This window comes from Lissotriton vulgaris, chromosome 3_1, assembly GCF_964263255.1.
Source record: "Lissotriton vulgaris chromosome 3_1, aLisVul1.2, whole genome shotgun sequence".
NCBI classification, from domain to species: Eukaryota; Metazoa; Chordata; class Amphibia; order Caudata; family Salamandridae; genus Lissotriton; species Lissotriton vulgaris.
Genome location: NC_141689.1, coordinates 835,695,751 through 835,711,376, shown reverse-complemented (window position 1 = coordinate 835,711,376; position 15,626 = coordinate 835,695,751). Strand labels below are relative to the sequence as shown.

The window sequence follows — 15,626 nt, the reverse complement described above, 5'->3', positions numbered from 1 at the left end:
CGGTAGCGACGGAGCCTTGCCCTCAACTGCCCTTGGACGCCCAGTCTCCCGGGTCTGTATTCTGGCCTGATTTTTTCCCTTTGACGCCCTGTGGGGTCTGTAGTGCGGTTCCTGACCGCGGAGATTGCCGACAGGCAGGTTGCACCGCGCGTTCAGTCTCTGACGAAAAAATTCAAAGTAAACGTGTGGAAGCGCGCTCTGGGGCGGTGTGACCCGGTCCTAGAGAGGAGGGTCAGCGCGCTTGAGGGGTTCTGGTGCCACCCTGATTGCCTGCTGTGTTCAGGCCCAAAAGTTGTCAGTGCGGTCCTTTGGTCTGCCCATATCTTACGGACACCCTTCATTTAGGAGGGTTGAATTGGTCAGTTGCATAAGAACTTCAATCTCTCCCAGTAATATCATGGAGCAGGGGGATTATTATGAAGAGGGCTTTCACCCCTATTTGAATGATGACGAATTCTACCAGGCAGTAGACAGTTCCATTTATCGTTGTGTTGCTGAGGTGGTGGGTCCCATGGAAAACCGTCTCTCAGCACGCATAGTTGAAGAGTGCGCAAAACTTGCGCAGGCCCAGTCTGGGGTGCCCCAGGTTCTTCCGGGGCCCTCAGGTGAGGGCCCACCTGCCCCAAAGAGGCCGTGTAGGGAAAGTGCGGCGGAGGCGGAGCCAGGGGTGGACAGAGGAGCCTTTGAGCGTCTACGCGACGCTTTCTTAGCTAAGGCGACAGCTGCCCCCCCTGCACCGCTGCCGGCGCCTGAGTCCTCAGTGGTCTCTGGGACGGCTCCCCCGTCTCCGAGCGCAGATTCTCCGGACACGGATGACGACGAGGAGTCGGTGCGCTCTTGGCGCCCCTCAGGCTCGGCTGTGGAGTTGCCCAGGGACAGTTCGGGCATGCTGGACCCGGATGAGATCATGCATCCGCGGTCAGCGGCCTGGACGCCGGGCGACGCGGTGGCCAAGTTTGTGGCAAGTCGCCTACGGAAGCCCTAGAGGGTGCCTGAGGGGGGAGTGCCCGAGGCCCGACGTTGGATGGCAAGGTGGCCTTAACACCGGAATTAGATGCCAAGATGGCCACCCTCCTGGCGAAATTTATGAAAGATCCGCGTAAGGGCATTGACCGGTCTTGGCGGTCATGCCAAGAGAAACTGCTGGACGCGGTGGGGCCTGCCACAAAGATCCTCGACATGGCTGAGGAGGCAAAGGCCACGAGCACGGCCATATCGCCCGAAGTCCTATCGAACTGGGCGCAGCGTGTCATAATTTTCCTAGGTAACGCCAACTGCGCACTGTCAACCGAGCGCAGGCGATCCCTGTTGATCAAGCTAGACCCAAAGTTGGGGGATTTGGTGTCCTCGGAGGCGGGCACAGTCGCCCAAGGGGGGCTCTTTGGGGAGCCGTTTATTAAGGAGTTGGGCAAATTTGTAGCCACCTTTACATCTTTGGACAAGGCCCAGTCCAACATTAAGCGAGTTTTCCAGCAATGTTTCTCCCAAGAGGCCGGTCGTGGTAGGGGCCGCTCGACCGGCCGGGGCGGATTCAATGCCAATAATAGAGGGCAAGGCTCCGGTAGAGGACAATACCAAACCTCTGCAACTTTCACTAATTTCTACCCTACAAGAGGCCAGCGCTTCGGTGGACGAGGGTTCAAGAAGAATTCCGGACACAACAATTCAAACGGTGAGTGTCATACCTGCATTACAGGTGCGCATTGGTGGTCGTCTAGCGGCCTTTTACGAGGCGTGGGCGTTACTCATTGCAGACGCCTGGGTTTTGCAGACTATTCGGGGATTCCACATAGAATTTTACGATGTGCCCATTCAGCAGGGGTCTCCTTGTCCTATCGTTTTCTCCGACTCAGGCGCGCGATTGATCGACGAGGAGGTCTCCGAATTTCTTCGCAAAGGAGCCATTCGTCAATCAACGCGTCACACCTCGGGGTTTATCAGCAATGTTTTCCTAGTGGACAAGGCGGATGGGGGCAAGCGGCCGGTAATCAACCTCAAGGAGTTCAACGGTTGGTTGGTTTACCGCCATTTCAAGATGGAAGGGATCCATCTCCTGCGGGACGTGCTCCTTCCTTGGGATTGGATGGTGAGGTTGGACCTCAAGGATGCTTATCTGGTGGTTCCCATACATCCCCCTCACCGCCGTTTCCTGCAGTTTTGCTGGAAGGACAGAGTTTTCGAGTTTACCGCCCTTCCTTTCGGGCTCACGTCGGCCCCGTGGTGCTTCACGAAAGTGTTGCATCTGGCGGTCGAGTACCTGCGCGGGCAGGGCATTCGGATGATCGTTTACTTGGACGACATCCTCTTGATGGCTCAGTGTCCCAAGATCTTGACATCTCAGCTCCAACAGGGGGTCTCGCTGTTTCAGAGTCTGGGTTTCACCATCAACGGTTCCAAATCAGTTCTGGTTCCGTCTCAGAAAGTTACCTTTCTGGGTTTTGTCATCGATTCCGTCGAAGCGTCACTCAGTCTGCCTTCGCGGAAGATGGCCAAGATCCAGCATACGCTACGCCAGACGATTGCGAAAGACCGGACTTCCCTGCGGCAAGTGGCCAGTGTGGTAGGGCTTCTGTCGTCCTCCATCCAGGCGATTTTTCCGGGGCCCTTGCATTACAGGGCGCTCCAACGTCTCAAGGTCCAGCATCTTCGAAGGGGCATGTCTTACGATCAGATGGTGCCTCTCACGGCGGAAGTAAAGGAGGAGATGTCATGGTGGCTGTCGCACATGGAGGCGTGGAATGGTCGGGCGATCTTCGGGTCTGTCCCGGACCTGGTCATAGAATCTGACGCCAGCCGATCGGGCTGGGGGGCCCGGTGCGGGGACTTCTCCACAGGCGGAGTGTGGTCCTCAGACGAACAACGGTTACACATCAACTGTTTGGAATTACTGGCCGGCTCTTTCGCAGTGCGATGCTGGACCAAAGATTCAGCGAAATCCTGCGTTCTCTTGAAGATGGACAATATCTCGGCGGTTCGATACGTCAACCGCCTGGGTGGTCCACGTTCCAAATCTCTGGCGAATTAAGCGAAGGAGTTCTGGGACTACTGCCTAGCACACCACATATCAGTGACGGCAGAGTACTTACCGAGGCAGGCCAATCAAGTGGCAGATTGGCACTCCAGGCATCTCCGGGATTTCAGCCAATGGAAGCTGGATACTCGGGTTTTCCAATGGTTGAACGATCAATGGGGACCGTTCACCGTGGACCTCTTTGCATCTCGGCTGGATCATCAGCTTCCAAGATTTTTCAGTTGGAGGCCGGACCCTCTAGCGGAGGCCACGGACTCCTTTCTACAGGATTGGGGTCAAGAGAGACCCTTTGCGTTTCCTCCTTTTTCGATGGTGGTGCGGACGGCGGCCCAGGTTCGCCGTCAGGAGGTGGAGCTGGCGTTGATCACACCGTTCTGGAGGTCTCAAGTCTGGTTTCCAGTTCTACTGGAACTTTCTTGGGATTCTCCAATCCTACTCCCCCAGCTTCCGCATCTCCTGCTCAATCCGGATCAAGAGCCGCATCCTCTCATCGTTCAGGGTTCTCTCCGCCTCATGGCATGGAGGCTTTCCGGCGACGTTGGTCGCTCCCTGGCCTTTCAAGGTCAGCTGAAGGCCTGTTGTCCAAGGCTTGGGCAGCCAGTACGGCGAAGCGCTACAAATCCGCTTGGACTAAGTGGATGCATTGGTGTCTTCGAAGGGATATGGATCCCCTGGTCACGGGCATCGTTCCCATCCTGAACCTTCTGGCCGAATTAGCGACCAAGGGCCTTGCATACAGAACTATTAACGCTATGCGTTCAGCTATTTCAGCGGGCCACCATCTGGTGGAGGGCTCACCGGTGGGGGAACACCCTTTTGTTTGTAGGCTCCTGCGAGGCATTTGTCTCTCGTTACCTCCGAAACCTCGGTATTCGGTCCTGTGGGACGTTAATGTGGTTTTAAACCTTTTTCTATCCTGGCAACCTAACAAATATTTATCTCTGAAGGAACTTTCGGCAAAGCTTGCTATGCTTCTGTGTTTGGTGTCCTGCCGGAGGGTCTCAGATATTCGAGCTCTGGACGTGTCAGCCCGGGTTTTCTCCCGGAAGGAGGGACTTTCACAGTGGGACGCCGCACAAAGACCGCGTCTCGTGTTATATCGTACCCGGCCTTTGTGGACGTGCCCAAATTGTGTGTGGTCCAATGTTTGAAAGCATATGAGGACATGACTCTAGACATTCGCCCCCCGGGTGAGCAACAATTATTGATTGCCCTTCGGAAAACACACAAAGCAGTCTCTTCCCCCACCATTGCCAGGTGGGTGCGATGGGTCATGCAGGAAGCGGGCACTGATACTAAGCGATTTGGAGCTCACTCAGCCAGGGGAGTGATGGCTTCCAAAGCTTTTTCTGTAGGGGCTCGTTTGGAAAACTTAATGTGAGCGGCTGATTGGTCCTCGGATTCCACGTTCAAAAGGTTTTACTTTAAACCGGTGATGGATATTGCTCTGTTGGTGGTAAGTAAGCTTTAAACTAGCATAATCTGAGCCTCCGGTCCTGCCATAGAATCGAAATTTGCCTAGCTATCGTAACGGTAAGTTTCAATTCTATTAAGGACACGGAGGCGAGGATTATCCCACCCAGGAGTTCGCGGGGATCGAACCCCCCCCCCGTATGGCAGTAAGTAACTAGGTTTACGATACATACTTGCCTTTGTTGATTTTGATGCTGTTCCTCTGTTGTACGACTGTAAGTGGAGTTTCTTTTACAACGCTTACGCTGTCATTTTTCTCAACTAGGGAATGGCGGTTCAAAACAAGACCAATGATGGAAGAGCGTAATCTGCGCGAAGAAAGAGGAGGAAGAGCGAGGAGGGACTGATTATCTCGACCCTGTGGACATAGTGGAAGGACTATGATTGGACTGTTTGACGGACTCATGAAAGTTGTAGTTTTTCCATGGATTTTTTCTTATGTTTTATAAAAATGCTTCTTGTTGTTGCGTTTAAGCATTATTTGAAGCTTTTCTGAGGCTGCTGTGTTTTTTGATGATAATAAATTGCGAAGAAAGAAAAGAATAATCCTCGCCTCCGTGTCTTTAATAGAATTGAAACTTACCGTTACGATAGCTAGGCAAATTTCGATTCTATTTCAAGAATGGTGCCCTAACTCTAGATGGATTCAGTTCTTTTTCTGGCAATATCTGGCCAGATTAGTCAAGTCATGGGGGCTTGTCCTTTCTAGTTAGCACCCAGTTAAGCAGTGTGACCTTCAAACTGGATTTAAAACTAAAATAAATAATGGCAGTAAAAGTGAATTTGCAAGACAGTATTAAAGTGTAAAACATTGTTTGGAATTTATATTTGAAGCATGACACTTTTAAAATGGATCCATCAATGAAACCTGAAAAAGCGCTAATAATATTAAAGAACAGTACTTTGGAACACATTTACTTTCTGGAGGAGATATGAACACTAGAATGCCCGACAAATATGTGCATACCACTAATATCAATAAAATGACAGAGGCAACTGGGATACATTCTGAAACCTCAAACATATTTATGAAATAGAAGCTTCTTCTAAAAAACCCAGTTATATTGGAATAGTTTAGAGCATCTGAGCAATGTATTGGTAATGGTCACACACATGGTGATAGGCCAGCTAGGCTCACAATTTTTTAGAAGAAATTTACCTTGTCCTATTGATTACTTCATGGTTGATAACTGGCCCTTTGCTAAGTACTGAAAGGAAGAACGTGAACACCTTTCAGAGAACATCACTATTGATATTCATGAAATAATCAAGCAGAAGGCAGTTCTATTTGCTATAATGAATTATACATCTCGAAGGGAAAAGTAAACTATGTGGGTACGACTGGGATACTGCCCTGGATGAGCTCTCTGAATATGTTAATATAAACAGAGGAAACAAAATACATAATTACCAGCAACATTTGCACATTATATTAAAGAATCAATGTAGTACCTCTTGGATTGAAACTTGGAACAAATGTCAATTATTTGTTTGACTCGCAGAGTAGAGTTAACTATACCATACTTAGAAATATATGTTATGAATATTCGGACGGTATGGACGAAATTAAATAATTTTATTATTCTGGGTATGCATAAAAATAAAGAACCATTATTAGGAGGGCAAAGAAAAGCCAGAAAGAACTCCTGGACTCAGAGGGAATTACAGAAGCTAATGATATAGAAGTATTTATATAGCAACAGGGGAAAAGACTGAGGAGCAAACATGGCAATATCACTATACAGGGAGACGGGAAAATATATTGATTCACTGTTTGGGGCTGCAGACTCAACTGAAATGAACTGCAAGGGTTACTCCTATGGGACAGATCTTCTCCAAAAATGTAATTTAGATACATATGTAGCATAATAAACTTTGTCCAGTTCTAGCTGAGCCCGTGGTACTGATCCTCTAATAAACATGGTCATAAATGTATTTACCCCTTTTTATGTAGAGAAATAGGGATTATTCCTCACACTTGGAATGGTTCAATGACCAAGTCAATTAATAAGAGGGGTGATGGAATTAATACAAGCTCATATTAACTTTTATCTTTGCTTGATTCTACAGCAAAACATTTTAGTAAAATTATATATTGCTAGAATTTGAGGAATGGGTGTGTGAATGTGTCCTAATTCCAATTAGCTATATATTGCAAAGAAAATCTTGGTGCCAGGTTTATACATTAAGTGTTCCTTGACCTAAATGGCATAAACGTATACAATAGAGAGTAATTTATATGTGAGTAGTGCTGACTTATTGCTGCTTTTGATACACTGATCGGTTTGTCTTTGAAGAAAACTACAGGGCCTGTGCATTCCAAAAGGCATCCTGGCCTTGTTAAAATCTTGTACATGGATCCTTGGACCAAGATACAAATAGGTGAAAGAGGCCAGCTCACTGACATTAGTATTGTTAATTGTATGAAACAGGGCTGGGTCTTGAAACCCCTATTATTTGCTTTGTTTTAATCCAACCACCTTAAGACTTTGGTTACAGGAGGAGTATTCCGGATGAAAGAAAGAGAATGGCATGGTAATGTTCTTTTGTAGGCCGATGATTTAGTTATACAGATTACACACCAGCAAGACTGTAGCGCCAGCTAAATATCCTAGCTGAAAACTACTTTCTGATTAAACTTGTTATCAGCAATCCAAAACCTCTAATAAAACCATTACCAATCAGACACTAAATTATATCTGGTGGTTACAAGATAGTTGACTGGCTAGGACAGAGACTTCCCAATATATAAGAATTGTGTTAATGTTCATGCCGTCCTCGAATCCCGACTTAAAACATGTCTCTGCTAAGGCTCTTATACTATAATCTGCTTAGTTCCCATTAACAATATGTATGGAGGCATGTATTAGATCTCTGATTAAAGCATTTGGACAAATGTTTGTACCTACATTATTAAATGGAACACCAGCCCTAACCCTACAAAAGCAAATAGACTTTAAAAGCACAGAAAACAAGAGTCTAATAAAGGGGTTTCCAATGCCTCAGGCAGCAGGTTTATAAGAGCTCAGCAAGCAGAGGAGACTGCACTCCAATAATATAGAAACTGATGTTTTAAAAGTTAAACTCTAAAGAGGACTGACCAGAGTAGAAATTAGTTACTTACCATTAACTCCAGTTGTCCCACACCAATATATTTTATATATTCACATGCTTGAATTATTGCCAGTCGTCAGGCTGGGAATAGCCCGGTACATTAAAATAGCAGCGTACAATTGCAATATCGCTCAAACAACATTGAACATTTAGTAGCCTATCCACCTCATGTAAAAGCACCAACGCTTCAGTCAATGAGGTGGAAGCTTAATCTCTCCTACAACCTAGAGGCTGCCATAGCTAAAATTTCATAGCGCAAGTATGAAAAGAATATAAGATGAGCCTCTGACAAGGCTGATAAAAGGGTCACATGTGAATAAATAAAATATATCAATGTTTGATAAATGGAGTTACAAGTAACTACCTTCTTTTCCCCAACATTGGAACTTTTACATATTCACATGCTTGAATCAGATTAGCCAACAGTGTACGTAACACTTAAAAGCAGGAAGAAGGCTCATCTTTACCCAACAGGCTTCTCAAGTCTGCCTGTCATACTGCTGCATCAGCTTATGTATCCACATCTAGGCAGCAGTGCTTTGTGAATGTGTGATGGCTATTCCAGGTAGCTGCCCAACAGATGTCTTACAAGGGCACCCCAGCATAGAGTGCAGCAGTTGATGCCATGCTGGTAGTGGAGCGTGCCCTCACTCGTTCCTGGAGTGGGGGCTTGGGCTTGGCATGACAGAAGGAAAAACAGGCAGAGAGATAACAAGCTATCCTCAATGTGGACAGGGGATGACCTGGTCTTGGGTGTTCAAAAGACACAACTAGTCTGGAGTATATATGTGCTTTGTTTTATCTACGTGCAATCTGAGACATCTATGTAGATCCAATGATTGCAGCCATCTTTCTACTGACGTGTATGAATTTTGGAAGAATGACTGGTTAATTCAAATGAAAGTCAGTAGGTACCTTGGGTATAAACTTTAGATCCGTTCTCAAGAATACTTTGTCCTTTGTGCACCCAAGGAAAGGTTCCTTGATGCTGAAAGCTTGAATCTCTCCCACGTACCTATCAGATGTTAAAGCTAGAGGAAGTGCAGTCTTCAAAGAGACAAATTTCAAATGTGTCTTATGTATTGGTTCAAAAGTAGGAGCATCAACTGACTGTGGGCAGCATTAATTTCCCATGGAACTGGTTGATGTCAAAGTGGTGGAAATGGTCTAAAGAGAGCCTTCATAAACTGGTATGTGATTCCTTGGGAGAATAGAGATGATGTTTCCTGTCAGGTCTCCAAATCCTTGAAACTGCAGCCAAATGGACCCTGAATGAAAAGTATTTAAGTCCAGTGTTCACCTGATTAAACAAATATGGAAGTATTTGATGAGGTTTTCTCAGTGGATGAAGACCATATACAGAAAGTTTTCCACTTGGCGTTGTATGTCTTGATGGTTCCGGAACTCGAGCCTGTGCCCAAATATATCTACATCCTTGTTACAGATCCAAATAGCATCCTCTAGTTCACCAGGTGCCAAGCTCTCAAGTTCAGACATTTGGAATCCTGATGGAGAATCTCTCTGTGATGAGTAGAAAGAATCCTGGGATGCATGGTCAGAGAAATGGCTGAATGAGCTGTTAACTGTAGTAGTTTGCTGTACCAATAATGGTGTGGTCACGCCGGAGCACCGAGAATCAATGTGCAATGATCTATCGTTGCCTTCAACACCCGGGGATCAGGGGAACAGAGGAAAAGCGTATGCAAATATCTTGGACCAAATGATCGAAAGGGATTCGCCTGGATGTCAAAACCGGAGTGGTGAAGGGATATATTGTGAAGCAACACCACTGATTAAATATGTATACCATCTGGTCCTGGTCTAGTACCCACTTGTGACAATCCAACAGCTCAAGAAAGAATGAATCCACCTGATCATTCTGGCAGGCTGGTAGACGTTCCACTGCTATGTCAATTTCATGAGAAAAGGCCCAATTCCTCAGAAGTTGATCCTCTTCGGAAAGGGATTGGGAATGTGCTCCTTCTTCTTTGGCTATGTAGAACATAGTCGTTGTGTTGTCTGTTCTTACTAGGACTGGTTAACTGGTAGTCTAGGAAGGAACTGAACGCTTGTAGGCCCAGACGTATGGCCCGATGTTTTAGCTAGCTGGTGTGAAGTGTTTTCTCCACAGTGACCATAGGTCTCTGGGTGAAAGTTCCTGCTGACAGCTCCCATACATCCATGAAGGCATCCGTGATAATGATAACCATGTCTGATGTAGGTAGAGAATAAAAGTCCTACATTCAGATTTGCTGGAAGCATCCTCCACAACAATGCTTGATTGAGCTGCCTTGCAATCTGGGCTATATCTTCCCAAGATACTCCGACCTGCTTCCACTGTGAACCTAGCTCTTATTGGACTGGTCACATATGAAGTCTGCAAATCGGGACAAGGCCTATATAAGATGCCATTAGACCTAACAGGGACTTTCATTGTCTCACTGTCATGGAGTGTCTTGTTGAAATATTCCTTGCCAGAATCTGCAACTGTTTTGCCCTTTTATGTGATGTCAAAGCATTTCCCAAATGAGTATCAAGTAATGCACCCAAAAACTGGATTTTTGTCTGGGGTTTTAAGGATGATTTTTCTCTGTTCAATATATGATGAAAAGAAGCTCCTGGAGAAATACATTTGATAAATATTTGAGGTGCTGACTAGAGGTTCAAAGGTAATGCTTTGATAATGTTGTCACCCTACCAAGATTCAAAGAATCAAAGGTACTTTCTGTCTCTTTGGTGAACTGGAATATAGAAATATGCATCCAAACAATCCATAAAGGTAAAGAACTCATTCCTGCATCATCAGGAGGAAGAGCAATCAATCAGAACAATTGCTTATTCAGAAATGTATTTAGTTGTCTGAGATCCAGGACTGGACTCAGTTGACCCCTAGTTCTGAGTAGGAAAATGCATATAACCTGGAGCCATGCCAGGAAGGCAGGGCACCTGTGAACTTCAAAAGGATGTTTCTAGAAGCATGTCCCCAGTTCTAAGGCATAGCTGTGTATAAATACTGGACCTCAGAGACCAACCCCACCGTACAAGGGCTGCCACTTTGCTGCTCTAAAGAAATGCTGCCCTGCTGTGCAGACCTACTGCCTACTGCCCTTTTGACTGGGGAAGAACTGGACATGCAGTTTAATTTTGAACCCAGGACCCTAGAGTGACTCCAATGGCTAGTCTACAGGCTTACTTATCTGAGCCTCAGGGACATAAAAGGCTCCCAAATCAGCCCCTGGACCCAGCTGCAGAGATTTCCTTTGCCCTAAATAGTGTCCCTCAGTTCCTGGATCCCCGGTGTGGCTCAGTAAGCTTAAGTCAATCTTTGGGGATAATGGGACTGCGATTGGGCCCGTTATCACGGAGACCACGCTGCTTGCACATAAAACCAGAGCAGCCGCCACCAGCCTGTCTTTTCGAACTACAGCATTGACCGCTTGCGGGGAACCAATAATGGCATGCCAACAGCCTCCCGTGCTTTGATCCTCACGGCCCTCTCCAGTGCGAATGGGAAAGCTTTGCCTAAAACCTGAGAAAGTTAACCTTCAACGGGGACTGTATTCGACCTGTGCTAGATCGCGGTCAACCTGAATGTTTAACTTTGACCTTGTCCAGAGCGAGCAGATAGCAGTGATTGGCACTTTGTGCTTTTAGGCTCTATTTTAGACTTTTTCTTAACAAATCATAACTCTGATTATACTGTTAGGATTTTTGTAGTTTTAGTATTGTTTCATGGATTAAATTCTGCTCTATTTTCTCACCTGGTGTGGGATCTGTAGGTGTATTGTGTTCACTCTTTTACTGTTTGAAGTGTTGCACAAATACTTAACACATCGTCTCCAAGTTAAGCCTGACTGCTCTGTGCCAAGCTTCCAGAGGGTGTGCAAAGGTTAAATTGGGGTTTGCTTGTGCCTTATGCTGACAAGGATTTTAGTTGCTGCTTGACCAGGGCTTACACCCAAGTCAACTAATAACCCAGTTTATTACACATAAGAATGCAATAACACTATCTCTTCTCCATTTGATAGAAAACGCCTTACAGTAAAGGGTTGGGAAAAGTAGGATATTATCTACAAGTCTTGGAGCTCTTAATAGGCCATCCTCATTAAGGGGATTCCCCTTGCTTTGTTGAAGATTCCTTCTAAAAGCTCAGAGCCTCAGTAAGTGGCTATAAAATGCATATCAGGGAGTATCTTAGTTTTGGGAGGGTAACCTCTCCCAGACTTGCTCCTAAGATCAAGAGCCCCCAGTTTTTTAGGCGTATTTGGATGAGAAGTGAAGATCCACATAGTTTTCAAATATTAAGACCTCAAACTAGAAACCCCTCAACAACGTGGATCAGATTGAGTGGTCTGTTGTCATGACAGAGGTGAGGAACAGCTCACATCTCCACATGGAAGTCATTTATAGATGGAAACTGCCCCTCCAAATTCCCTTTAAGTCTCCCTACAGGCCAAAGAGGTTGTCAGATGCTGATTCAGGAGACACCTTAGAATAAAGGCAAGTCCACCTTCACACCCCCAGTTTATGGCTATCCACAGATAGTTAAGGCATGGAGGTGCTGACTGATCCATTAGATCTTAATTTTCTTTTCCAAGGACCGACCGCGGGATGGAAAATAAGCATACGTATTTTCAATCAGAGCATTTTTTGTGGGTTTTGTAATATCATATAGGATACACTTTAGCAGAAGGGTACATTAAAAGGAATGTCTCTACTCTTGTCTGCAGAGCAGGAGCACAACGCACTGGTTGATGTACATTTCCCATTCCTTATCGTTTTTGCAGATTATAAAAGTGTAATATTTGAGGTTATTAAAACAAAAAATATGACTTACCTGAGCCAATATAGAAAGAATTCCTATCACAGCTATGAATGCAGCAATGGTAGTAGGATTAAAATTAATGACCTGCAACAAAAAATTATCCAACTTTACTAAATTTAAGATACGCACAGGACAACAAATTGTACTCAGCGAAAATAGACTTTAAACACTAAGTTATTGAACAGGAGCATCTGGAGAATAAACTAATCCTTTTCTTACAAGCCATTCACATAATTCCTGCTCACAATAAGGTCTCAAATCTAATTTGACAATTAATATCACATATAAACCAGTATGAATATAGGATATTTCTCGTTTGGTCTGCAGTCTGTGTAATGAGAGATGTTTCAGTTGAAATTACCATGACATTCAACTTGAAATTCTTTTGCATTCTAAATATAAGAAAAGGTGTGTTTGTACCTAGTGCTGTCTTTAAATTGACCAAAAAGAGAGTTTGTACCTAGTGCCGTCTTTAAATTGACATCTTTTTCTAACCATTTTAATATTTTGATTTAATAGTATAAAGAGCTCTAGTGTGATATGTGTGATATTTTTACAATTCTCCAGGAAGTGTAATCATACAACCAATATATTGTTAGCGCACAAACAAGAAAATGTCACTTGCCTCAAAGTATTGGTCCTGCCCAGCTTATATAAATTGACATGCCAAATGGGATATTCAGCAACTTAAGAGAGTCGGTTTGGGTCACTAAAAATGTTTTTTTTTTTACAGTATAAAGGTTAATTAAACAAGACCACTAAGGTCTTTCAACAGGATAGGCATCCATTCTACTATTTTTGTGAGAGGAGGAAACAAATGACAAATACATCATTGTAAGAAGTGCAAGGAACTTTACAGAAATTACACTAATTTTGCCGAGGCTAGGAGAGTATTTGCCACCATCCTTGCCATAAAGCCTGGCGCCAGCGTAATAAAACATACTTCTCTGCAGGACTGTTATGTTTCTCAATGTAGAAAGTCTTAAACATGTTCTATCAGGTGCGTGCCACACTTTATTGGCACTGGAAGGGAGAATTTAGTATAGAAAACAATCACTTCTTGTGCTGTGTTTTTAAAAAAAAAAAAAAAAAAAAAAAAAAGAAAACAATCACTTCTAGGTTGTGCACACAACTGAAATGTTTCTTCAGAAGACCGAGAGTCAGTGGCCAAGCCCAGATCCAAGTTTCTTCAATAGGTCCTCGAATTAGGTGCATCAAATCAACTTCTCCTCTAAGACAACAGAGTCATTATTGTCAGCTGCAAGAATTTCTTCTACTTGACCTGCATGAAGACTGTCAAATATAACATACCCGTAAGCCGTGAGGGCAGAGAGCTATGCATGCTATGATCAGCTATGACTATGTATGTTTACACATCGTAGCAAAGCTGGGCTCCAGATGTTAAACTGATGCCCAAATCTTACTTCTTGAAAGGGAAGGGGAGGACAACATCTGAAATTCATTGACTCTCCAAGTAGACATAAATGCTGAAGTGGTAAAAATGTGCCAAAAAAACACTTAAAGGAACAAAAATGTAGAGGCTCAAAAGAATGCTAGCACTAAATTTACAGCCCATTCCAATACTGTAAAAGTAGTGAGTGGTAAACTATTTTCTAAACCTTAAAAAAAATCTAGTAGCCACAAGTAACTTAAATAACAAAAGCGTAATCGGGCAAAATATTGCAAAAAAAATGCAATTAACGAACCCTTCATCAGATGATTAATAATGCTATTCTTTAACAATAAATCTGTAACTTGAGGATTACGAACAGTTTCCCCAGCAACACCTTTAGAAAATTGGAGCGGCACCAAGCTGCTAAAATCCTTCATCAGCTAAAATACCTGGTTCTGGTAGAAGGGCAACTTGTGGCTAATAAAGCTTTCAACAACTCATCAGGCAAATTGGATGAAAGAAGTGCCATTCCCCTAACTGAGAAGGATTAATCCCAGTGGAAACTGGAACAGCAGTCTGCAATTGAGAAGCAACATATCCAGATATCAAGGTCACCTGGTTCAAGCCTTTGCAATAGAATAAGTGCCCAGTAATGACGAGTCATCTGTACCACTCTATGAAGCAGAATATGGTGAAAAGGTGTAACGGGTAGGAAATGTTCAGACCATCATCTAATGGCTTGACAAAAAAAACTTTAGAACATAACACTCACTGCAATATCTGTTTCTGCTCATAGTAAACAGATCCACATTGGAATACCTCAACAAAGAAAAAAATGGTCTACTACTCCCAAAGATATTCAATTTGTGATTTCTGCAGGACATTGTGCTTAGTGAATTCACCATCCAATTCTTTGGCCCTGCATGATAAGCTGCCGATTCTTCTGTATATGGCCAAGACTCACAGTTGAATTGCCTTCGCGCGCAAACTGGCAGACCGTACACCATGTTCTGTTCGGACAAGCAACATTTCAGGTGTTGTAAATTAATACCTGAAATTGGATCCTGCACATTACAGGTAAAAACACTTATAACAAAGTTGATCACTGTCAGTTGCAGCTCATTCATGTGGAAACTCAACATGGTATGATGTCTGTTCACGGGCAAGCCTGCCAAATTAACACCCCACTTCTCCAACCCCCCCAAAAAATGTCTCTGCAACTGCTGTTAACTAACATTGATGGAGTCTGGAGGGATAACCCATGTCTGTAGTGGCCTGCTCAACCACACCTCAGAGAATTAAGGATCATCTGAGGTACTAACATGAAGTCTGTCAGGTTGCCATCAATTTCGTTTGACTGACTCTTCAGGCACCTCTAAAGTGGACACATCATGGGTCCTCATGATGGAGCTCTCAACAGCCAGTCATTTAAGAAGAGAAAGAGGAAGAACAGTTCAAGAGAGCACACAATATTACCAAATTACTTCTTACCCTACTTTGTGATACCGACGGAAATAATGGACTTTCGAAACCTATGCAAATGTGACTGAAGATTCCCAGGCCTAGACAGGTAACACATTTCAAAGATGCACAAGTACTGCTGGAAGACCTTATAATGGTTAACGAAATTATAATGATTCAGGAGGAAAAATACATTTGAGTCATGGGACTGCACACTTCAACAGCAAACATGTTTCACATAGGTTCTCAAGTAAATCCAAGATCAAATGGGCAAACAACTTAAGGTCAAGCAAACACTTTTTCTTAGTCATCCCTAATTGCTCAACAAA

At 44.3% G+C, this 15,626-nt stretch overlaps 1 protein-coding gene across 1 annotated transcript in view; it reads right to left on the bottom strand.

The window, feature by feature from the left end:
- LOC147727102 (solute carrier family 71 member 2-like) overlaps positions 1-15,626 on the bottom strand; it is a 347,082-nt gene that overhangs the window by 89,561 nt on the left and 241,895 nt on the right. Inside the window, exon 8 of the mRNA XM_086961153.1 lies at positions 12,456-12,527. Coding sequence (XP_086817279.1) covers positions 12,456-12,527 — 72 coding nt within the window. The remainder of the gene's footprint in view (positions 1-12,455; positions 12,528-15,626) is intronic.